The 24,924-nt window shown below is 42.6% G+C and overlaps 1 protein-coding gene across 11 annotated transcripts in view; it reads left to right on the top strand.

The window, feature by feature from the left end:
* The window catches only part of FGGY (FGGY carbohydrate kinase domain containing), a 332,123-nt gene that overhangs the window by 219,616 nt on the left and 87,583 nt on the right, over window positions 1-24,924 (top strand). For 7 of the 11 annotated variants that reach the window (XM_034778551.1, XM_034778547.1, XM_034778546.1 and 4 more), the window contains one exon: window positions 12,322-12,450. Coding sequence is in view for 9 of the 11 variants with exons in the window: in XM_034778547.1 (XP_034634438.1) it covers window positions 12,322-12,450 (129 nt within the window). In the remaining 2 variants the exon portion in view is untranslated. The other 4 variants (XM_034778550.1, XM_034778549.1, XM_034778553.1 and 1 more) reach the window with 3 other exon arrangements.

The raw sequence follows: 24,924 nt of genomic DNA, 5'->3' as shown, positions 1-24,924 counted from the left end.
ATTTACTGTCTCTTCATCTGTGATGGAGCTACATGCTGATTTTACTATATTTATGTTCACACCAAACTTAACACTCTGAAACATAGTCCTTCTGCCTGCTGAAAGATTATACAATCCTATTTCCCAATATTTTCAGAACCAGCTGTAAATAGAAACTTGTGGTCAGCTATTCAAAGGTATTTAGGTACCAAAAGAGGCACATAAGCACTTAGTGGGATTTTCAAAACATCTAAGCAAGTTAGGCTCCTAAATCTGATTGATTTCAGTGTGAGGTGCCTAACCTGCTTAGGTGCTTTTGAAAATCCTACTAGGTGCTTAAATACCTTTGAAAATCTGGACCTTGCGCAAGTCACTTGACCGCCTTTCAGTCCAGCTATAGAATAGCATGAAGAGCAGGACTTCACTGAAAACCAGATTTTCAAAGAGAGATGACTTTTCCCAGATAAACTACAACACGGGGGTAAAAGAATGCTCAGAGAGGGATACTTTAACAGTAGCTACTGGAATCAAGGGATACTGAACCATGACACGTAAGAGAGATATTAATCCTTTGTAATCCGGACCCATGTCTGGTAACTGGGTCCAGGAAATAAAGACCAGCATCTTTTGTGTGTAACATATTTATTACAGATAATATAAAAGGCTCTAAGTCCTGAAATTAACATGTTTATAAAGATGTTTGTTTCATAATACCAATGTCATGATCCAAATAGGATATTAGGAAAGGAATGTGTCTTGGGGTTAAAGCATCGGACTGGGAAACCTGGATATTTTAGTTTTATTCTTGACATTACTCCAAGCTTCCTTTGGGCAGGTTACTTAACTTCTCTCGGTCTCTGTTTCCTCATCTGTAAATAGGATAGTCATACTTCTTCGAAGGGATCATCCTGGGTTTCACCAGCCTAGACTGAGACTGGCAGAATTCATTCATCTCGTAGATTTTTGACCCTGCAGGGTATGGCATGAGCCAGGATCCCTACTGGCCATTATGCTTTCCTGTATATAAATGCCATCCTCCAAATGCTCCACCCAATTCCTTCATGACTGTGGTCAACAGAGGAACTCCCAGTCTTCCACGATTTCAGCACTGCATCAGCCTGTCTCCACAGTCACTTTCTGTCATTTTTGACCTTGTCCACCTGATTCTCAGATGGTTTTTGAGTTGATGCAAAGACTCTTTCCCCCCCCCCCGTGCTCCCTGCCTCCTGTTTTTTTAAGTGCTGTGGCGCTTGGGCGTGTCAATTTGAAACTATGGCTCTGTGTTTCAGTGCAAAGCCTGGCACACTGCAGCCCTTCCTTGGCACTGTGGCACTCAACTCCAGAGCTTTGGAGTTTTTTAACCTCAGTGCTTTGATGCGTAGCCTTGGACACTGCTGCTTTGGCACTCCGCCTTTGGGATCCTTGAATAGAAGGATCCACAGAAGAGCAAAGCAGGGTAGTTGTTTTTCTGAAAGTCACGCCACTCAAAGTTATTTCATTTGCAGCACTTGCTCTTAGACTGAGAATAAATACAGCCTTGGGCATACGCAAGGGAGCTCGCACCATCAGTGACTGAAGCTGTTTTCTCACTATGTACAAGTTGAAAAAACTTGGAGCTAAATTTTCAAACATAGGTGCCTAAGGGCTTGTCTAAACCATGTGTCAAAGGGCACCAGAAGGGTGTGATTTGTAAAGCTTGCTAACATGCTAACTGTCCCATCCTGGTGCGCTCTAAAAGGTACCCAGGTTGCATTATGTATCTTTTTAGCTCACACAAGCAGGGTCTACATGGGGCAGTTATAGCACAGTGCATTAGAGTATTTTACAAATCACACCCCTGTAGTGCAGGGGCGGGCAAACTTTTTGGCTGAGGGCCGCATCAGGTTTCGTAAATTGTACGGGGGGCGGTTAGGGGAGGAGGTTGTGGCCTGGCTTCACTTCGTATCTGCCCCCCCGGGACTCCTGCCCCATCCAGCCCCCCCGTTCCCTGATGGCCCCTCTGGGACCCCTGCCCCATCCACATACCCCCGCTCCCTGTCCCTGACTGCCCCCGGACCACCGCCACCCCATCCAACCCCTCCTCTCATTCCGGATGGCCCCCTAGGGACTCCTGCCCCATCCCACCACCCCTTCTCCCTGTCCCCTGACTGCCCCCGGAACCCCTGCCCCTGACTGCCCCCTGCCGCCCCGTCCAACCCCCCCCCTCCTTCCTGACGGCCCCCCCGGGACCCCATGCATTCAAGTGAGTAATAGAGAATCTCTACTGGTTATTCGAACATGAAAATGTTAGGTGAATAAACACATCGTTGCTTTTGCAAGCACCTGCTTCCCTATGCAGAAGTATTGTTATTGCACGCATCTCCAGGTGGGGCTGTTACACATAGTCTTCTAAATTCTTGCAACCAAATTTGTCTCTTGGAAAGAAATGCTGCTGCTGTTGTTGTTTGGGTTAGGCAGAGGCAGTGTTAGGAGAACTCGTTCTCTTCCGTGGTCTCTGATTAGAGTTAATTCTTGAGGCAGAGTTGCTCCTGGAAACTCAGCACTGGTGTTGGGCTGAGATTCCTGAAAGAAGGTGTTGCCCTGCTTGCTGTTTGAGCGCCTCATTTCAGGACTGGTGCATAGGTGTAAATAAAGCAAGTTACACGGAGTATAGCCAGACTCTGCATCACTGATCTTTCCTCCACTGGGAAGCCAACCCAGCCATCAGCTGCCACTTGACAGAGGGATGACACTTATGTTAGAATGGGATACTGGAGTCAGAAAAAGGGGAAGCAATATACATTTACGTGTGCCAAATGGATAATTGCATGACCAGACATGTAACCCTTTGTCTGTATTTGTTCGCTACTACCTGTATTTTCTTGGGTGCAGCTTACATGCCTTTGTTTGAAAAGGCACCCTTTGGATTTTCAGTTTGCTTGTGGACACATAGGAAGGAATACACAGTTGACACACTACCAGCAATGGTACCATAACAAAAGAACCATAAATAGGGAAGAGACCGGTACTGAATAAAGATGGAGAGCTATATGCTGCCCTTGTTTTTTTCACACAAGGGCAAGGACACTATCAGTTCATATTCATGGATTTTCCTTTTCATTCTTATATCTGGGGGAGGAGAAGTTCTTATGCCTCCCATCCTCAAAAAGGGAAGGAGTTTAGCCCCTAGAGATCCCCCTTCTCTCCCCCACCCAGGATTCAGTAGAGGACAGAGCCACTGTGTAGAGCCTCTTTGTCTTCATATTGCTTCCTGACCACATCACCACCCTGAGCCTCCCATTCCATAGGAGCTATTGTTCAGGAGTTGCGCTCTCCCAGGCTCCTGTGCTGGCAGGTAACCTGACCTTCTTTTCCTCTGGAGATGGAGTTTCCATTCTGGGTTGGGTGAATTGAACTAGTAATAACTGGTGCTCCAGAGAGTTGCCATTCCACAGGCCCTGCCCCTTTCCCATCCTTTCTGAGGCTATGGAGGCCACACACCACAGAACACATTGAGGGGCCTCCTTGAAGGTGAAGTCTTTCATTCCAGGCTTCTCTGATCCCAGTCCACTGGATTCTGCTATCTGCTCAGAGAACCAAACAAGAACAAGAGCCTTAAAACACGGAGCTTTGCCCATGATCAAGAATAGTGAGTAAAAAACAAAGTTTTCTCAAAACAGATGATCCTATTTACATGTCGTTCCCCCCCACCACACACACACGCGCACACACACACACACACACTAAGTTACAATAAGCTGCAATTTCAAAAAAAATTTTAAAGGCTTGAATCACAGGATACTCAAGTGCTCGATACTGTCAAAATCCACAGAATTTACGAGTGAGTAGTGCTCCAAAAATGCCAAAGTTTCCTGTAATTTCAGTCCATCCAAGAGCTATAACAACTAGAAAGGGGATGAAGTTGGCACCATACGAAGAGGTACTCTATGGTGACTCGTCCCTGAAAGCCTCAGACACTGCTTTATAATCTGTGAGTCAGCAGGAGCAAGTTTGAGAGAGAATTCGTCAGAGGAGATTGTTAGGGCTGATATCTCCTGGTAGGCTCTGTCATGCTGGTAAAGACACTGGAAGTGGAGAGGGAAGATTTAACTTACTGTCATGCTCTCATGAACCTGCATCAGCCGAAAGTAGGGAGGCTCTGCTTAATCGTTTGGTGTTGTGCACAGGAACTAGGCTGAATAGACTTCCCCCTGGAGACCAGGCAAACAACTTAATTCATAAGAAAGCAGGCTGGATTTAAACTACTCTCTTGGAACTGATGTTTGGCTGTAGATGTAGTCTTCATTTTTTATTTTTAGGGGGGGTATTTGTTCCTTCTATATCTGACAGGCATGATTACATTCTTTCTTTCTTCATGCTGTAACAGTAAGTGGTGGTTTAGTTCATATTATGCCAACTTAAACTTTCTCTTCCTGTTAAAAATGAAATCCGGGAGCTTTTTATACTTCTCATTTTCATATTTAGTAGACAGTGAAAGTTTAAATCAACACTCTTAGCAAAACCTTGCCTACGGCAATTACCACAGTAGCATTTGAACTTTAAACGATATAAGGAAGGAATAGAGTGTGAGAGAATAGCGGGGAAAGTGTTTCTGGAGAAATACGCGTCTTTGAGGAAAAAAGATAACTGAGTGGAGGCATTTATCTCTTGCTGCAACCTTACTCCTTCCTGCCTCAACCCCTTTGTGTGGTTTTGTTCCCCTTTCATTGTCATGTCAGAAATGAGACCCAGTCCTGCAATTGCTGCTCCCACGCAGAGCCCTTAGAATTCAATGGGACTCCATGTGGATGCAACAGTCAGCTTATCCGCTATCAGTTGTTCCCTTGGGACCTTAATTTATTGTAAGCCCTTTGAGACAGGAACAGTTGTCGTAATGTGAGGTATCTAGCACATTTCTGGGTGCTGTGAAATAAATAAATTAGAATATAAGAACGACCATATTGGGTCAGACCAAAGGTCCCTCTAGCCCAGTATCCTGTCTTCTGACAGTGGCCAATGTCAGGTGCCCCAGATGGAATGAACAGAACAGGTAATCATCAAGTGATACATCCCCTGTCGCCCATTCCCAGCTTCTGGCAAAATTATCTTTCTGGGCATTTCTAAAGCAGCTATCACCATCGTATGTAAAAGCCACACATAGCATTCAAGGACCATGCTCACAAGAGGACAACATTACATGAGTATTCATTTCAAGTTATTGTCAGCTATCTGAGATCTTCACCTGAGTGGGGAAGTAGACTTGTCACTTCTTGAAATCAAAGGTATTTAGGTACTTAAGCCTTGCTTGGGGCATGATGAAGATCCTAGATGCTGAACAGCTGCCTTTGAAAATGTTGGGGGATAAAACTGACCCTTGGTTAACCATGTGTTTCAGTTAAATAGGGTTGTGATGTAATAGCTTACATGTCTGCACACTATTGTAATAGAAGAAGGGAGTAACAAGCTAAAATGAATTCCCTCCCTCGCCCCTCACTCCCATCTTTCCTCTGTTCATTTTGGCGTATTGATAGTGTTTAAATATCTGTCTCTAAAACATTGTCCTATTTTTTGTTTTGTTTTTGTTTTTTCATACAGTGGTAATAAAAAGACTGGCTTCCAAAAGTTCCAGATCAGAGGCTTTCTACTGACCATCTGTCCTCTTCCTCCTCTTGTCTGATGCTTCCCCTTTCTGGTAATGCTTCCTCATCATCTTCACCTTCTTGCTTCGCTTGAGCCTACGCTTTCAACATAGGGACGTCTGTTTTGTGAGCGCCAGAAAATAATTGGAAGTCTTTTCGTGGGAAATGAGGTTGTGTAGACATCAGAAGCTTAGGTGAAGAATTCAAAAGGTTCTTTCAATAGCTGATTAAGTTTCATTTCTTTTGGATTTGAAAAAAAAGGGTAATTAAATAATACTTCAAAGGAGAGCTGCTCTCACCTGCATTATTAATAAAGAAGCAGTAACAAAAAGCTATCGGTTTAGTAATAATCCATAATTAATATGTGATAAATTATACATGCACCCCTAAATAGAGACTTGCATTACCCAATATCCAGCCAAGTCACATAACCTATGATTTCAACAAATATAACACTAGTCAAATATATTGATGCCATTTGTTGACCCATAATGTTTAGAGAGCACATTGATGATGATGATGATGTGCTATAAGATGCCAGGAAACTGTGTTAAAATGCTGTGAAAATGTATCTTCGTTATTTGCAGGTGAAAGGATGGGGACAGGAAGCTGAATTCATGTCTGAATGGGCTACACTTATTTACTAAACCATCTACACATGGCTAACTCACCTATGTCTAAGTAATGCTCCATCCATAAAGAGATGGTTATGCTGCACTATTTAACCCAAATCCGGTTCCCCCAAGCTCCGTTGTTTCCCTCAGGGTTTGGATAGATCCTCTGCATGCCTATTGAATAAATGACAGGCAGTACTTTCGTTTTTTCTGTTCTTCTTTTGCCAGGAATGTAGGCACCATACATGTAAATTAGCTGTCTTTTAATCTTAGCCATCACTCCTAAGGTATGCACTCACAAACTATAGACCTACTTTATTTTTCAGTTTAATGGATCAATGTCTGGTGTCCCTATAGGTCATCTGACTTTGCCAACGCCCACGACTACCTCACCACCCCTATGTGTGTCTGCCTTTGGCAGTTATATGGCCCCCATTACTGTAGGAGCTGAGCTGAGATGTAGTCCAGCCAGAGACCTGGCCCATAGTGGAGAATGGAGGCATGAGACACTCCAAACTACAACTTCCATAAGGTTGTAGGGGCAGCTCAGGCAGACCAGATTCATGTTGAATTGGCCCAAAACAAAACGTTTTGATCTGATTTGATAAATTAATTTGAATCACTCCCATCTGAAACATATTATTTCATTTTAGTTTTCCTGCTGGACAGTTGAAAAGTTTTAAAAAATTAGAATCTTCCCAAAGAAAACTTGGATTTTGCAGAAACTGCATTTTCCATTTAAAAAAATTGGAAGGGAAAATTCCTAACCAGCTCTAGATAGATGTCCACTCATTATTAACATTATGGTAAAAGACATTAGTTTTAAATGTCAGCATAGGCTAACTAAAGGACCCTTCACTTCTAAATAAGCATGAAAATTAGGTGGTATTCTCTGGCATTATCCATTACTCCAGACTACGATGAAATTTAGCTCTTTTAAGTTTTCAGGTGTAAAGTTAATAGAGAAAGGAAACTTTTCCTTTTGGTTTTTTACACTTGTATTTTTTTCACAGTTATGCAGCCAAATACAATTAAACACAAAATGCAACTGAGTTCTGCGTGACAGGTTAAAAGCTGCTCTTAACTGAGTGAATGTGTAAGAGCTGAGTCAGCTGAGGTCCCCTGCTGTGCTTTCCTTTTGTTATTTGTAAAAAGACTGGTAAGCACTAAAAAGTCTGTTTCTGTTAAATATGAGTAAGATTCCACACTGTACATTTTGCTTACTAAAGTGGACTGAAGACATATTGTTGTCTGCTTCGTGTATTGCGTCTGGTAAATAAGTGGTTGCTGTGGCAACTGCCTCGAAAGGTGGTGGGTCATTGGTACCACATAAATTCTTTAAACAAAACTAGATCGTAGCAAATTCCAGAGTTAGTCTTCAAGGAAGGATAAAAGAGGAGGAAAGGCTTCAAACGGCTTTTTCCTTTTGTAAACTTGCTGCTCTACAGGAGGGGAAAAAGCCCTACTAAAAATGAGCTATATTGTTCAAAATAAAAATGTGACTCAAGGCAGTGCATTAAGAAGGGCTCTGTGTGTCTTAGTGGAACAGTTGTATGAATGCGAAAGAGAAAGTTCTTTGCCTTCAGATAATTATGGGTCTGTTGTGTTAGGCTTAGTTCTACAAGAGGCAGATGATTTGCACAAGTGGTTACTTTAAACCAAAGACTGTATACAGTCTCTTTGAAAAGACTGAAAGAGGACACAGTACTCTCACTGCCTGCCTCTGTTTGCAGAGTTCTCATCTCCCTCTCGTCCACTCTGACAATTTGCTTCCTTCGCCTCACTGAAAGGTGTTACCTATTGTTGGATTAGAAGTATGTGGTTGTTTAGCACTTTTACTCTTGCTGTGATACTTAAGCCATTGTGTACCTTGCTGTATTGCTCTTGTAGGAGTCAACATCATTCCTCCCTGTGGCTAGTGTCTTTATTTCAATGGCAAGCCCACACCTATCGCCTGTGCTTTACGCACAGTTGCCACCTTTTAAAAACCAGTATTTTCAGCAGTTAACCCATCCTGTTAGTGTTTGAGATACCTCCTTACACCTTGTGCTTAGAATGGGAGATAAGCATGGTAACTGGGTGGTATCTGTTGGTAAATGTTTACTTAACCGTGACTATTGTGTTCCTATTCCTTGTGTGTTTTACTTCATCATTATGGATCCTTGCCGTTCCAAATTCTATGTACTTTGATGCTGAGCTGACTTTTCTAATTTCTCAGTTATTGTAAGCATATGGGTCACCATTCCTTCCTACTTCCCTGCCCATTGGTGGGTAGAATCAAGGCTCTGCCCATTCCACACCCACTTACAGGTGTGTGGGTGGGAGAGCAAATTCCACTCTGAGGGATAAAGTCCTGGACACCTGGAGCCTGTTTCCCTTGCACGCAGACTCGCTATGCAGACAGGGCTCTGTGGGTTTGGCTTACAATGCTTCACTGATCTCTAAGGCCTAGGGGTTGAGGTGGAGGGGAAAATACAGCATTCCCTCATTACCACATGCATGGCCTGTCACCCAGGTGACCAGGGGGATGCTTTCTTTCTCGGCCCATTATCCTTGCTGTTCTGGAGGAAGCGGCTCCCCTCTCTCATTTTCTCTCCAGTCTCTTTCATTTCATCCTTGCCTCTGCCTTCTTGCTGCTGGGTGGGAGAGAGGGATTTCTCTCTTCTCTTAACTGCTGGATGAGGAAAAGGAGACTCTCCTCTCCTGGCTGATGGAGAGGAAGAAAATTGTTGCCTCCCTTATCTCTCGTAGTTGGTAGGAGGAAAGGGGTCTCCATTCATCTTATTCCTGTAGCCCCAGAGCACTCTGTTCTTTCTCTTCCCCAACGGGGGTTTGGCATGTGTTTCTGATTGGCTTCTTATTGCCTTTCCCCCCAGGAGTGGGAGGCAGCGGGAGCTGCACCGATGGATCCATTTGCTCAGCGTTGTAGAGTGGGATTGCGTCTCAAGTTGGTCTGTCACTTGTTCTCCCTAGGTCATGCCAAGGGCTATGCCTAAAATCAGGCTCCAGCAGAACTGGCAGTGCGGGAATGATATGAGCAGATCTCTCATGCTGTCAGGAAGTGGCTTCAGTTAGGGAAGAATAATTCTTGCTCACTCTGACTTCTTCTAAAACCACCTGGGCGTGCTGTGTGTTTAGTGCCTTTTTCTAAAACACAAAATGACTGTATCTGAAATTCACAACAAACCCACCTCCACACACTCCACTCCAAAGGGGAAATCCATAATGTCGACTATTCTAATGAGCTTTCTGTTTCAAAGAAATCCATATGGTCATTTTCTACTGCTTAAATCAGGAAAGAGGATTATCTGTATCTCTAAAATTGTTCCCTAAAAGCTCATTAGTCATAGATACAGTAATTGAATAACTGGTAAGAAAAGGTATTGTCTAATAGAGTCCATTCTAAAGATCAGGGCTACTAACCACTTAATAATTATATGTTACAATACTTGACCATTCAGACTGAACAAACAAATCTGCTGTGGGAGTGAGTGGTGAAAGATTTTCCATCAGAATAATTTCAGCCGACACTGGATGTACAAAATGAGCTAGCTGTGCACATTAAGGAGGTGCAGCTGATTCTGAAACAAAAGCTCTGGTTGTAGCTGCATGAACTTCCTTGAACCTCCTCCTTGTTGCAAGATCGCTCTAGTCTTGCTCTCCGATGTCTTCACTTTTTTCACTGTTCTGAAATAGAAACCTCTTGCTTCTAACCTTATTAAAAGAAGTGAACATGTGATATACTTGGAAAGCCGAGCATGATTTTTCTGAGCCTATAAGCAATAAAACATCGGCACTTGTCCTCTAGGAATTGGAGGAGACCAGCAATTCATTTCACATAAGCCACCAAGCGGCGGAAATGGTCACTTTTGGTTACTAGTATCATGAGTTGAATGAGCTAGTTGGAAAGCTTTGAGTAATCCATACGTGTGGATTTTAAATTCTCAATATGATCTGCAAACTAACTCAAGCATGAAACTTTGAAGGCGAGAGCATGGGGACCTATGTCGCTGAGTGTTTCACAGCCTGGCTGATGATTTAACACCCAGAAGCTATGTGTTTGGGGGCAGGGTAAGCCTGTTTAATCTCAAAATACATTACACATTTGATTTATAGGTGATTTCTGATAAGGCAATTGGATACCATGGCAAAAAAAAAAAAAAAAAAAAAAGAGAGAGGCAGCAGCAAGACCAGATGTCTTTCATGACTGCAACATACTAAGATTTGAAGGCCCACCACAAAGTGAATATGAGTCAACAATGTGATGCAATTGTGAAAAACACTAATTGCACTGGGGTGTATTAACAGGCTCTTGTAGGTATGACGCAGGAGATAATTGTCCCACTCTACTTGGCAATGGTGAGGCCACAGCTAGATTACTGTGCCCAGTTCTGGACACCGCACTTTAGGAAAGATGTGGACAAATTTGAGAGAGTCTGGAGAAGTGCAACAAGAATGATAAAATGGTTAGAAAACCTGACTTCTGAGGAAAAATTAAAAAAAAACAGGCATGTTTAGTCTTGAGGAATGCATTACTCTCATGAAAACCCACTGAGAAAATAGAACTATCTTTTATTTTAAACAGAAATTGTGCCAATTGTGCTCAGAAGATTTGTTGAACTAAGCAAGTTTTAAAGATAAGCCCTGTTGAATGAATTTGGAGTTTCTGAGGTAGAGCCAAGGCATTGGCAAGGAAGTGTGTGGAAGCTCCCACTGTGACTTTGTGTGCCTCATCCATCTAACCTGTGGATGAATAAAGAGGTGTGGGTTCCAGGAGCTGTCAGTCCTGTCTTACTGCTTTGTATCTAGCTATACACCACCCCAGGGAAAGACCTTTTATATGGAGATGGGCCTGAATCAAACCCCCAATCCTGAAACACTTGAACTCCGAAGTGACTGGACCTGGATCCCATCTTCATAGCTTGGGCCTATCCCTATCTTTATCATAGTTCAGGAATTGGCAACCTTTGGCACGCAGCTCCCCAGGGTAAGCACCCTGGCAGGCTGGGCCGGTTTGTTTACCTGCTGCGTCCGCAGGTTCGGCCGATCGCGGCTCCCACTGGCCGCAGTTCGCCATTCCAGGCCAATGGGGGCGTTGGGAAGTGGTGGCCAGCACATCCCTCGGCCCGCGCTGCTTCCCGCAGCCCCCGTTGGCATGGGACGGCGAACTGCGCCCAGTGGGAGCCGTGATCGGCCGCACCTGCGGACGCAGCAGGTAAACAAAACGGCCCGGCCCGCCAGGGGGCTTACCCTGGTGAGCCGCGTGCCAAAGGTTGCCGATCCCTGTCATAGTTGATTAGTTATTAAAATAATCTTTCCTTTTGGGAAAAAAATAGTTAAAAGCTCAGATTCCCTCCAGTGTGGTGGCACAGAACGTGGCAGAAAGGCCCTTTTGCAGAATTCCAGACAGATTGGGGAGGGTAGTTTTTGGTGGTTCAATGTACCCTCTGCTGCAACTAGCCAACACAGACTCAGAAGTGGGTGGTCTTAGCCAGGGAGGAAATGAAAGAAGAGTGGCAGGATTTCACTGATTTATTGGTTCTCCTGAACAGCCTCTGCTGGTTAATACAGAGGCGCTAATGGACATTAAAGGCACCACTTGCCTGGTGGAACCCCTGAAGGAAAGTGGAGATGGAAACGCCTCTGGGCCAAGCTGATGCAGGATGTACAGTTTTCACTTATTTGCATCAGCACAAGTGAATCTGCCCCAAGGTATCTAATTTCTAAAATACCTTTATTTCTGCAGATATGAAGTCAGTGGCTACAATGTAAAGTACGAGCCTGGTTGTCTGTTTACATACCTAGTAAAAAGATCACACCATGTTACATGGAAATTTTATAGGTTATAGTAAAACTGTTCTACATCGCTATACTGGGCATTGAATAGTTATCAGTTTTTAAACTCTTATGAGCAGCATGATACAGCACAGTTGTGTTTAATATACATACAGTGCAATTGGTATTTGGTAAGTAAATGGAGTTTTTAATGCACTTTTTTGATGGATAATACATTAAACAGCAGTGGGAAAAAGCACTTTTTCAGGAAAATGCATGTTTGCTTTTCTGTTTATCAAACTGATGGGCGTTTGCTTTTACTTGTGTCTGCTCAGGAAACCAAGTCCTGTCTCCTGGAGCTTCTGTTGGAAATGGCCTAACGCCAGAGGCTGCAAAAGACCTCGGTCTTGCTGAAGGGACTGCAGTAGCAGCATCTCTCATTGATGCACATGCTGGAGGGCTAGGTATTCTTACATATTTACTGTTCTCAGAAACAGGGATATTATTGAAATTAAATTTTTATGTGAAATACCCTTTTCCCAGAGCCCCATTTTCTACAAACACTGGTAACTAAGCAGCACGTTGCCCTTCTGCTGAAATACCAATTCTTATCAAGGAGCACACTTAAAAAAAATCTTTATAAATTATTTACAAAAAAGAGCGTGTGTAAACATCACTAAAATCAATTTGAAATTTTCAAAAGTGTCCACCAATTTTTGTTGCCTCCATTTTCAGGTTCTCAGTTTGAGACACAAAGGACCTAGTTCCCAGGGGCTGAGAGTCTGGCACTCCCACCGAGCTTCCCATTTCTCAACACATTAGGAAAACCCCACCCCAAGTACAAAATAAAGCGCTCAGCCAAAAATCGTGGGCCTGATGCAGGAATCCCTCAGGGAAGTTCTCTGGCCTGTGTTATGTAGAGTTCAGACTAGATGGCCATAAGGGTTCCTTCTGGCCTTAAAATCTATGAAACTTCATTGAAATTTTTCAAAACATTTCACTCAGATTTCCCTAATTTAACAAAAATATTTAAGCTCAAATGTTGTAAAATTTCAGAGGAAAAACATTTAACTGCAAATATTTCACTCAGCTCTATGATAGTATTATAATGTCCATTTCATAGACCTGAGGTAAAGAGACTTAAATCATTTGTTCAATGTCATATGGATCCAGATTGTTCCCTGCAGCAAAATGGCCCTCTCTGACTAGCTTGCTTCTGCTACCTGTACCATTGTAGTGAGGGGGTAGCAGGAGCAGGCTTCACAGAGCTGTTACATCCACCACATTCCACTACGGGTGAATGGGAAGGAATGGGGAAGAGACCATACAGAGTCAGACCAAAGGTTCATCTAGCCCAATATCCTGTCTTCCGAGGATGGCCAATGCTAGGTGCCCCAGATGGAATGAACAGAACAGGTCATCATCAAGTGATCCATCCCCTGTGGCCCATTCCCAGCTTCTAGCAAACAAAGGGCTATCTCTGTCATCTGTAAATGCTGAGAAATTGAGACTAGAATTATTGTGAGTACGGTTCATACTGTACCACCTCTGACTACCATACAGGGATGAGGCCCCTTTGTGCTACGTCCTGTACAGACAAATAACAAAGCAGACCGCGTCTGCCCCAGCCAATTGACAGTTTAGGTGTCAATAGGACACAAGAGACAGATGAAAGGAGGGGTGGGGGGCGGGGATAACTTGTGAGGATTAGGTGTTAATGAGATTAACAGAGTTTAGGATAAAAACAGTAGTCTAAAAAACAAAGGAAACTGGGTCTGTTTATAGGTATCCTGTATAAAGCATAAATAAGGAAGATGATAGAACAAGCTGTTTTGGTGCTAAAATAGTTAAAAGGTTCAAGGTTTTACCAGTACATTTAAAGAAGGCTTTTACTTTGAGACTCCATGGAGCTGTTGAATGTGCATTCTCGTACTTCATTGGCTGAGGCCTTGGCTACACTTGCAGCTGTACAGCGCTGTGAGGTAAACCTGTCTTCATACAGCTGAGCAGGGAAAAGCGCTGCTGTCTGTCCACACTGACAGCTGACAGCGCAGTGGTGTGACCACACTTGCAACATTTGCAGCTGTGTTGGGAGCGGTGCATTATGGGCAGCTATCCCAGCATTCATGTGGCTGCAACGTGCTTTTCAAAACGGGGGGGGGGGGGGGAGAGAGTGTTTTTTGGAGCATGTCCGCTCTCTATTTTGCAAGTTCCGAACTCCCGGACCCCTGCTCATTCATTTACTCACTCAAATCAAGCTACAAACTGTTTGCTTTTCTCTGTGGTACAAGCTTTGAAACCTACACTTCCGCATTCCTGCAGCCAGTCACAACAGTGGAGAGGATTGGCCACTTCACAAGGTGATTAGTACAGCGCTGCAAGCGTTTACACTCACACCCATGAGTCGTAGCCACTCCGCTGCAGCTGTTATTCCTCTCGGAGATGTGGAGTACCTGCAGCAGTGTACCCAGGGAGATACAGCGCTGTAAGTGCCCTGCCAGTGTGGACAGGGAGTGAGTTACAGCGCTGGGGGAGGCTTTACAGTGCTGTAACTTGCAAGTGTAGCCAAGGCCTGAGTTTAGGTTGACTTAAAAATGGTTTAGCCCCATAACACCCCTCTGTTTAAATAATGGAATGGAGACCTTTGTACATTTCCTTTCTACTAGCCCAATGTGGGACGTAGCACAAAAACTGTTTGTTATATTCGGATTATGGGTGTAATTCATTCAAAATAACAAGGAGTCCTTGTACTCCTCGTTTTTACTGATAGAGACTAACACGGCTACTCCTCCGAAACCTGTCATTTAAAATAGCAGACAAAAGGTTAGAATTAGAATGGGTTGAAAACTAGAATTTCCATCCTGTGGGAAATTCCAAGATTTTGATATCTGGTTTTGTCAAAAGTCAGGACAAAGAGTTTAAAATCAACTTTTTTGGAAAAACAAAAAATGTTCTGAAATATTTTGTTTTAATGTCATCAAAATTAATGTTTTGATCAGGTTGAAATATTGTTTCAATGCTAATTTTTATAGTATTTTTAGTTTATAATATGTTGAAACAAATCATTTTGACCTTATCAAAACAAATCTATAATTTCCTGTTGAAAATTTTGATGAAATCAAGATGTTCTCGCAAAAAAATTAAATTTCGCTGAATCAACATTTTTCCAGCAGACAGCTGTTCTGTCAGAAAAATTTTGACCAGTTCTAGTTGGAATAAGGTTAGCCAAAAAAGCACCAGCTTTCTCTAGTACTGTATTGTGATGCTTTCTATAATTGCTTATTCTTCCACTAATTGGGGGTCACAGCTTTTTAACGTTTGATGGGCTAAAAGCATAGGCGCCAACTTTCTCTGGCGCTCGTGGGTGCCCGCGCCCCCTGCCCCAACTCCACCCTTTCCTGCCCCTGGCCCTGCCTCATTCCAACCCCATCCCCAAAGTCCCCGCCCTAATTCCGCCCCCTCCCTCCCCCTAGTGGATCCCTTCCCCAAATCCCCACCCCAGCCCCACCTCTTTCCCCAGTGCGCTGCGTTCCCCTGGAGGCAGAGGTAAGCTGGAGTGGGGGGGGGGAGAGTGGGCGGGGTAGGGAACATCTGTCTCTCATACCTGCTTTTGATGGGATCAGGTACTTTTGTCTCCCCCCTACCCCCCTTAAAGTAAATCTAAATAGATCTAGTAATTTGTTTTGTTGTTCCACACAAGGTGCAAGAGGGAATGAAAGAGGGCAACAGGAGAGGCGTCAAGAGAAACAAACAAAACATATAAATCCATGAATTACAAAAGAGCAGAGAATAAGATGGAGTTGGGAGGAAGCAAATGAACCAAATAAAATAAAACCAATAAGATTGGGAGGTGGCAAGTGCCTTATAAATAGCATAGATAGATAAGGGAAATTAAAATCAACCCAGGCCATTAAGATAATAAATGAGCGCAAAGGATCTCCTCCTTCAGTGGATATGCTATATACTTTATTGACAAGTAAGGTGTGTGTTACCTACATTGCCAAATAACTGTTGGTGCAAATAGCATCCACAATTTGTACCCACAAAAGACGGAATCTAGCTATTAAAAGTCTGATGTGGTGTTAGTCATTCCTTATCCGACTTTCAGTTGAGCACTCCTGAACTTTGAGAGTATGTGAAATCTAGATTCAGTCTGAAGGCTTTTGGTTTTCACCAGTCTTTAGCTTTGAATTTGAAAACAAACTTAAAAACCCAGCCCAGATTTGCCAGAAGTCTTATAAACCTTTTGAGCAAATCTGGAATGATCGCTTTTTACACATCAGAGGTGTCTAAATCTCTTCAGTTTTGCATGGTTTTGATGTGAAACGCATCAGAAAGAAAAGGGGATAAGTTGGCACACTCCCTTATGAAATGAGACCACCGAGCTTCACAAAGCTTCACTCTGCTCTTGCAAGGAAAGTGCAGGATGCTTAATTCTGAGCTTCTATCTTAGTGAAAGTATTGGTAGAAATTATTTTCAGACGTCTTTTAAAATGAAATGCATTTGAAATTTTGAAGCCCGCATACTTTTTTGTACTGATTTGGGGGAAGGCATATTTTATTTTGCTTTTGAAAGTTTTTCATTTCACCTTTAATGAACGTCATCTACATGCCATTTACTGTGTACTACCTACCTGTCCAACAATAGGTCAGAGTCATACCTCACGCAGACTTCAGTAGAACTACTCGAGGGATGAATTTGTCCACTATGCTTTAATTACCATTTTCCTTCCAGATGGTTTTATCACTAATAGTTTTTAGCCTTAGAGCTCCAGCATCAACTGGTTGTTCAAATACATTTGTGACCTTTGGAAGTAGGAAAAAGGAAGACAGCAACATCTGATAATAGGGCAAAAATTGTTCTCTAAGAACTGTATGGCACAGGATTTCAAGTTTCTGTGCTTCTCTACATGCATAGAGTTTATAGTGGGAGCTTCAAGCATGTAGGGAAAACAAAGATCTCTGTGTCTTGCTCCACCTTGTCATTCTGAAAGGACAGTTTTGCTCTTCAAACTTTGGATTTACCAGTGTTTACAAAAATGCCTCTGTGATGCAGAGCTTTCATACTTCCTGTGTCCAACTGCCAGTAAAGCAATTGGGTCTGATGGACTATGTCAAGGGAGGCATGAGCATGCACAATGCTTCCTTGATGTCCCAGTGGCTTAACTGCTGAGGAAAAACTGATCTATGCAGTCCGAAGAGCATTGTTCTTGGCCAACAGCTACAATTTGGTGCTTTTCCATAGAGTTGAACTGAGACCCATCTGTCTGGAGATACTGCCATCCCCTTTGTGAAGTGGGTGAGTGGTGGAGCTTAAAGAAGACCATCTCAGTGACTCCTACCTGTCAGGAGACTGGTCATAGGCAGTCATGCCTAGTAGTTGGAGTAGGCGTCAGGTCTAGTGGTCAAAGAGAAGGTCAGAACCAAAGGCAGAGCCAAGAGTCAAAACAGAGTCAGATCCAGAAATTGGAGCCAAGAGTCAGAACCAGATTACCTGGAATATGGATAGGCAGGAGCAGGGCTGGTTCCAAGTAGGGGCAAGGTTGTAACAGGACTTGAACAATGCAGGATGTGGGGCATGATCTAAACTGGAATAAGGCTGGGTACAGGGCAGGGTCAAGGCTGGAGCAGGGCTTGGAGTGAGGCAAGCACATGGAGGCAGAGAAACCACAGCTGCATGCATTGAGTAGCCACAAAGCCTCTGCAGCTGCTTAAGAGCAAGCCTCCTCTCTGCCTTATCCAATCAGGTGGTTCTGCTATGGTCCAGCTACTCTCATTGGCTGCCTGGTGCCTGGGCAGGTGCAGCTGGAAGCCCTCATTCCTGACACTACCCTATAGAAACTGGTTTTCCTTTCTTGTTTTTACTAAAACAAAGCCACCTGATCCTTTTCTCTATTTCCCTACAGCAGCCCTAGGAGTGGACTAATTCCTGCAGTCTGTGGAGCCCCAGTGGGAGGTAGATGCAGGGACCAGGATGAAAATAGGGATGATGGGTGTGGAAGAGGAGCTATTGTAAGCTCCCCCATGGTTAGCTCCACACCTGTGAATTGGGTAACCATAGAAAGTTTCACCAACGTGGTTGCTTTGGTACTAGTTACTTAATCTTGGATCTTTGTAACCCAGGAAAAACGTTCTTTCAAACTGTATTACATTAATATGTACTAGAGAACTTTTAGTTCACACACAGGCCAGTTAGTATGCAACATGTCGGTGCCCTTTAGAAATCACACCCCTAGTGTGCATTGCTGCTCCGCGTAGACAAGCCCTCATAGGCTGTGATCAAGTGATCCCTCTTTGTTAAGCTAAAAAGATAGACTCAAGGAATTTAATCTCTATTAGGCATGTTTTCCAATCTTAATTATTCTTGTGGCTGTTCTCTGAACCCTCTCCAATTTAACAACATCCTTCTTGAACTGCGAATACCAGAACTGGACACAGTATTCCAGCAGCTCTTACATCAGTGCCAAATACAGAGGTAAAGTAATCTGTCTATTCCTACTTAAAGTTCCCCTGTTTATGTATCCAAGGCTCTCATTAGTCCCTTTGGCCACAACATCACACTGGGAGCTCATGTTCAACTGATTATCCACCATGACTCCTGAATCCCTTTCAGAGTCACTGCTTCCCAGGATAGAGTCCCCCCATCTTGTAAGTATGGCCTATATTCTTTGTTCCTAGATGTGGACATTTACTTTTAGCTGTATTAAAACATATCTTGTTTGCTTGTTTGCTTGTGTCCAGCTGGCCAAGCGATCCAGATCAGTGACTTGTCCTTTTCATTATTTACCACTCCCCCAATTTTTTTGTCATCTGCAAACTGTATCAATGATGATTGTATGTTTTCTTCCACATCATCGATAGAAATGTTAAAGTAGCATAGAGCCAAGAACCAATCCATGCGGGACCCCTCTAGAAACGCACCCACTCAATGATGATTCTCTGTTTTCAGTTACATTTAGAGACCAATCAGGTAGCCAGTTTTTAATCCATTTCATTTGAATCCGTTATGATCAGCTTGGAGTTGGATAGTTGGGTGGGGAAATTTCCTGTTACCTGAATTTCCTTTTTTGAGCTTTTCACATCCCACAAACATAAGGTATGGTTCCCTGGTCTTGGGTGATGGGGAGTCAAAACTGATCTTTTGTCCTGGCTGGGACACAGGACTGACACTTTCCCAGAATGATAGCGTCCAAACCTCTACAATACTCAATTTCCTGTTAATCATCATGCTGTAAACTAATATCAGTTGAAGGCATCATGTTGTGGAGGACTCTCCTGCCAAGCACTTCATCTGCAGGTCACACAGGATGTGTCTCAGAGGTGTTCATGGAGACTTGTTTTTCAGAGTTACTGATCAGCCAGAGCATTCATGAGCATCAGCCAGAGCTGCAAGTGTTTATCACCTCTGAAAATTAAGCTTCTTTGACTTAGGGCCAGAAGGATGGTTAGGCGCTAGCTTAGGAGTTGGGAAATGCAGGTTCAGTTCCCTGCTCCACCGTAAACTTCCTGTGCAATCATGGGCATATAATTTAACCTCTCTTCCTCTGTTCCCCATCTGTAAAATGGGGATATTAATAACTCACCGGGGTGTTGCAAAGATAAACACATTAAAGACTGTGAAGCCCTTTGGGAACTACTGAGAAGCACTATGTAAGAGTCCGATATTATTATTTACAAAAGTATGTAGGCACCTAAAGATGCAGATAGGCATGTAATGGGATGAGTATCTAAGAGAGTGCCTAGCTCCCATTGTCTTTCAATGAGAGATAGGTGCCTAATCTGTACAGGCAATTTTGTATATTCCTGTAGGTGCCTAGCTGCCTCTTTAGTGTGTAAAACATCTTCATAAATCTGGCCCTTAATACCTCAGTATATATTTAGGTGTTTTGGTTTTTTTTAATTAGGCACCCTGGTTTCAGGATTCCAACCACCGTTAACTTCAAAGTTTGAAAGTCTCTCTCACACACGTACAATATGTTTGTTTTAATGTGTGTTTCATTATTAATCCAGCAAGATTCTATTTTCAAAATCAGCCTGTTTCGGTATTAAAGCATGGAGACATCCCTGGGGTGAGGAGGGGGGGTTAATGCGGAGATGTCAGACCAAATGCTGGGAGCACTAGAAATCTTGTCTTCTTTCCTTGTTAAACTTGGCATGCTCTATGTCATTCAGTAAACAAATTCTGAAGGTAGATCCGATCCCAGCTGTCCCACTAGTGTCAGAAATGCTGGGAATTCTTGTAAATCAGAGAACTATAGTAGATTGAACCATAGAAGAGAATTTGTTTGTTATTACTTGTTTGTACTAGCATAGCATCTAGAAATCTAACAGAGATTGGGGCTCTATCATGCCAGGCGCTATGAAGACCCATAGAGAGAAAGTCTTCCAAAGAGCTTGCATTCTAACTACACAAAAAACACACAAAGTGTTGGTTGGGGAAACAAAGGCACAGAGAGGTGAAGCATCTTGTCCAAGATCACACAGCAAATCAGTGGCAGAGCTAGGAACAGAATCTAGGTGTCCTAAAACTAGTCCTAGTCTGATACCCCATGCACTGGACCACACTGCCTCTCTAATGACAGGTTTCAGAGTAGCAGCCGTGTTAGTCTGTATCCGCAAAAATAATTGGCCTCTCAGAGTTGGTAGGACAACTCCCACCTGTTCATGCTCTCTGTATGTGTGTATATAGATCTCCTCAATATATGTTCTATTCTATGCATCCAAAGAAGTGGGCTGTAGCCCACGAAAACTTATGATCTAATAAATTTGTTAGTCTCTAAGGTGCCACAAGTACTCCTGTTCTTTTTACTGCCTCTCTAGTTTGTGGACTTCTCTCATTTTCTGATAGTTTATTAAATACACTGGTCAAAACTAAAAAGTACTAAATTAATATTTAGTAAATGGAAGGTACTATTTTAACATTTTTTATGATTTCCAATGGTTGTTTCTCCTAGATTATCCATATACTGTACATATTATTATAGTTTGTATTGACAATATTTAATCATTTAATCAGAGCATTTGTACTCTGGCTAGGAAACCAATTGCTCTCACTTTGTGCGTGGGTGGGTGTTTTAAAAAAAGTCAGGGAAAATCAGCATATTTTTCAGTAGAAGGACTTAACGTACTCATGTTGTAGAATATACATGATAATGTATAACCTCACATTGAATCACATTGCTAAGAAATATCTTATAAACAAATTCATATTGAACTGTGAGAAATATTTCCACATCTTATTTTTGTGGAGGTAGATGAATATATGGTACACAAATTTCAACACTTCAAAACACTCCAACGGACCTAATTTTCATGGAAACACACATGCTTTTACCCTTGCAGTTTTCATGTACAATGCTACAAAACAATAAGCGTCAGATTTTCAGAAACTGGGATGGCATTTTTGCAAGCTCAAGTTGTCAGTGCAATAAATGTAGGTGATTTTTTCATCCCGCACAATCATTAGCACCTAGAGTTTAAGCCTCTTAAATGCCTAAAGGTCATGGAAATCAGTGCTTTACTGGCTAAGTGAGATGTATTAAGAGTGCATAAAACTGTGTGCAAAATGGTTACTTTCCCTTGCAATGTTGTGCTTTTGAAAATGAAGGCCCAGGCTATGGTGGATCAAAAATTTGGCCCTAAATATAAGCAAAATTGTGCCAGCAAAATTAGAGACTGCTTTTCAAAGTCAGGCCTGTAATCTCATTTTTTTTACATTCCATTTGCTTAGGTTTATTAAAATGTATACCATTCACTAAATAAAATAGACTTGTGTAACAAAATATCCTTTCTTTTAGGACATAAAATATACACTTTGATTTTATGCTGTAAACATGTATCACCAAAGGCTTTTGTAAGGCTTAAATCATGAACCTTTAGCCAGTGACTTTCTTCTTCTCTTCATCATCTCTTCATACTTCATATTGTATATGTTAAACTAATGCATTTATTTAAACATGGAGAATAATTTGCTGCACCCAACCTCTTTATAGTTTGAAGTTTGAATCTTAACAAAACTGCACTAAAGGTCCAGCCTTTCCAGTATTAAGTGATCCTTTGAAATCAGCAAGATATTGATTATGTGTGTGTGTGGGAGGGAATATACTGAAAGCTGGCCTGATGACATAGTGCCAGTTCCTATACAGAGGAATGAACAGCTCTTGTTATCTACACTGCCAGTCACATGGCATATCAGTGAATAAATGTAGATGGGAAATACCTTTTCATATCTTAGAATTTTCAGTCCAGACACCATTTTCTACAATGCCTCCGTATTCCCATAAAGGAGCTCTACCTGTCACAGATTCCGTGCTATGGCTCTGCACATAGTGGGTGACGTTTGACTGCTTAGGGGTTGGAGAACCAGTCACATGGATCTCTCTGTATGTTTTCCCCGGTGCTGTACAGGCAGCACTGTTACAAAGGCGATGGCTTGGAAAAGGGGTGTCTCTCTATGGTAGAGGAAGGCTGATGCAGGGCAGTAGCAAGGAGAATCACTGCAACACTAGGACAAATTGAGTGCACATCTAGGAGATCTGAAAGGAGGTTGTAGGAGGAGAGAATCTGTGAGATGTAAATCTGCTCTGGGAGGGGTTGCCAAATATGGGGCTGGTAGAGAAGAAGATGAAATAAGAAAGATTTGGACTGAAGAGAGAGAGTGCAGAGGGGAGAACGAGGAAGAGAGGGCGAGGATAAGAGTGCACGTGAGAAAGTGCACGTGAGAAGAGGGTAACCAGAGCAGAGGGCGATCTCTGTAATGCTCTCCTTTCTCCATGGTGGGGTGAGAACTCCTGCTTCCCTTCCACCCCTTCTTTCCGTCTTCTTTAATCATAAAGTTCAGGAAATAAAACTGGAAAGAGCCTAAGGAAAAATAGTGGTGGAGAGGAGAGGAAATAAGAGAACAAGAAGGAAATTGAAGGTTTCCACTGAAAATAAATTCTAATGAAAATGAGGGAAAAAAGGATGGTGTCAGATAATGCAGCCATTATTTTAAAAGTAGAAAAAATATTGACAAAAAATATACAGAGGAAAGAAAATGCAAGGAGAAGAGAGAAAACATCTGTGACATGGTAAATTTAAACCAAGAAATATTGAGAATAATTAACTGCTCTAGTTAATGAAAAGTTGCCATGTATTAAACATGTGATGTCACATGTTTTGGGCATTTTCCCCGTTTTGTCATAATGTAGTCTATACACTATGAGGATTTGCCCTAGAACATCTGCATGCTTTAGATTGGGAGTTCTCAAACTCGGGGTCGGGACCCCTCGGGGTCGCGAGGTTATTACATGGGGGATCACAAGCTGTCAGCCTCCACCCCAAACCCTGCTTTGCCTCCAGCATTTATGATGGTGTTAAATATATTTTAAAGTGTCTTTAATTTATAAGGGGAGGGGTGTCACACTCAGAGTCTTGCTATGTGAAAGGGGTCACCAGTACAAAAGTTTGAGGACCACTGCTCTAGATTAACCAGTTGTACATTAATTTCCCTTGGATGTCATAATTGTTCCATTGAAATACATTCTTCTGAGTGTATCAAAAATGGTCCTCAAAGATAGAAGAGTAAAAACAGCACTTTCTCAGCATACAGACTGAACCACAGTGACATGGTGGAGATTTAGTTTTCATAGCTAGGAAATTTTGACACACCGTCCATTTCTGCATTTGGCTAGGTATAAAATATTTTTGGATGTTCTGAGCTCTGGAATCTATGACAGCTTTGAAGTCTGAGAGTGGGGTAGGAAGGAGATGAAGAGTTATTTGATATTTACTGCTACAGAGGTCTTGAGTAGCTTCCAAGCTAGTGCATCTGAAATCTGTTACTAAAAAGCTGAAAACTGGAAGCTGAATAGATATATGCCCTTCATTCGACCTAGTCTATTAATTTTAAAGTGCCTAGAGTTAAAACTGAGTATGGGAGGTCTGGCTCTTGAGGCTATGACCTCAAAAAGCTGGAATAAACTACCTGCTCCATTAAAACAGGCTCCAGCATTGTAGATCACTTATTGTACAGTATCTGAAATACTTTGTTACTGTGGAAAAAGAACTGAAATTATGACTGCTGTTTCCTGCCATTTGATACTCAGTGTCATATTGTTTTGTATGGTACTAAAGTTTGCTGTCTTAAGTCTGTCCTTTGGGGACCTTCACAAAAGAAATTGTGTATCCTATGAGGCTGTACCAGCAGCGGCGGCTCCAGGCACCAGCACTCCAAGCGAGTGCCGGGGTGGCAAGCCGCGGGGGGTGCCCTGCTGGTACCTGGGAGGGCGGCAGTCAGGCAGCCTTCAGCGGCATGCCTGCGGGAGGTCCGCTGGTCCCTCGGATTTGGTGGCAATTCGGCGGCGGGTACGCCGAAGCTGCGGGACCGGCGGACCTCCCGCAGGCATGCCGCCAAAGCCAGCCTGCCTGCCGTGCTTGGGGCGGCAAAAAAGCTAGAGCCGCCCCTGTGTACCAGTATACTACAGATTCTGACAAAAATAAACGTAAAAACTATTTATAAGAGCCCTTAAATTGTCCTAAGAACTGAATTAAATGGCTTGATCTTCATTATAATCCTATGTTATAATTAGGGTTGCCAAATTTGGTTGGATGTATTCCTGGAGATTTCATCACATGACATAATTTTTAATTCCTGGAGACTCCAGGCCAATCCTAGAGTGTTGGCAACTGTAGTTATTTTTAATGTTTTTTATTCATTATAATTATAATATGCTATAATTAATGTTATCTCACTTCAGTCAATCACAAATAGGACTTTTCGAGAACTCACTGACAGTAAAGTTGACATAAACACTAAGGGTGACATTCTGGCCCCACTGCAATGAATAGGAAAATTCCTACTGACATCAATAGAGCCAAGATTTCTACTGGAGTGATACACATTTTCTTAATGTTTAACAGTTATTGAACCATGAGACTTAGTAATATTATGGGAGACA

Source organism: Trachemys scripta, chromosome 8 (genome assembly GCF_013100865.1).
Source record: "Trachemys scripta elegans isolate TJP31775 chromosome 8, CAS_Tse_1.0, whole genome shotgun sequence".
Classification (NCBI taxonomy): domain Eukaryota; kingdom Metazoa; phylum Chordata; order Testudines; family Emydidae; genus Trachemys; species Trachemys scripta.
Note: the sequence above shows the minus strand (reverse complement) of the source record. Positions and strands in the feature narration are given on the sequence as shown.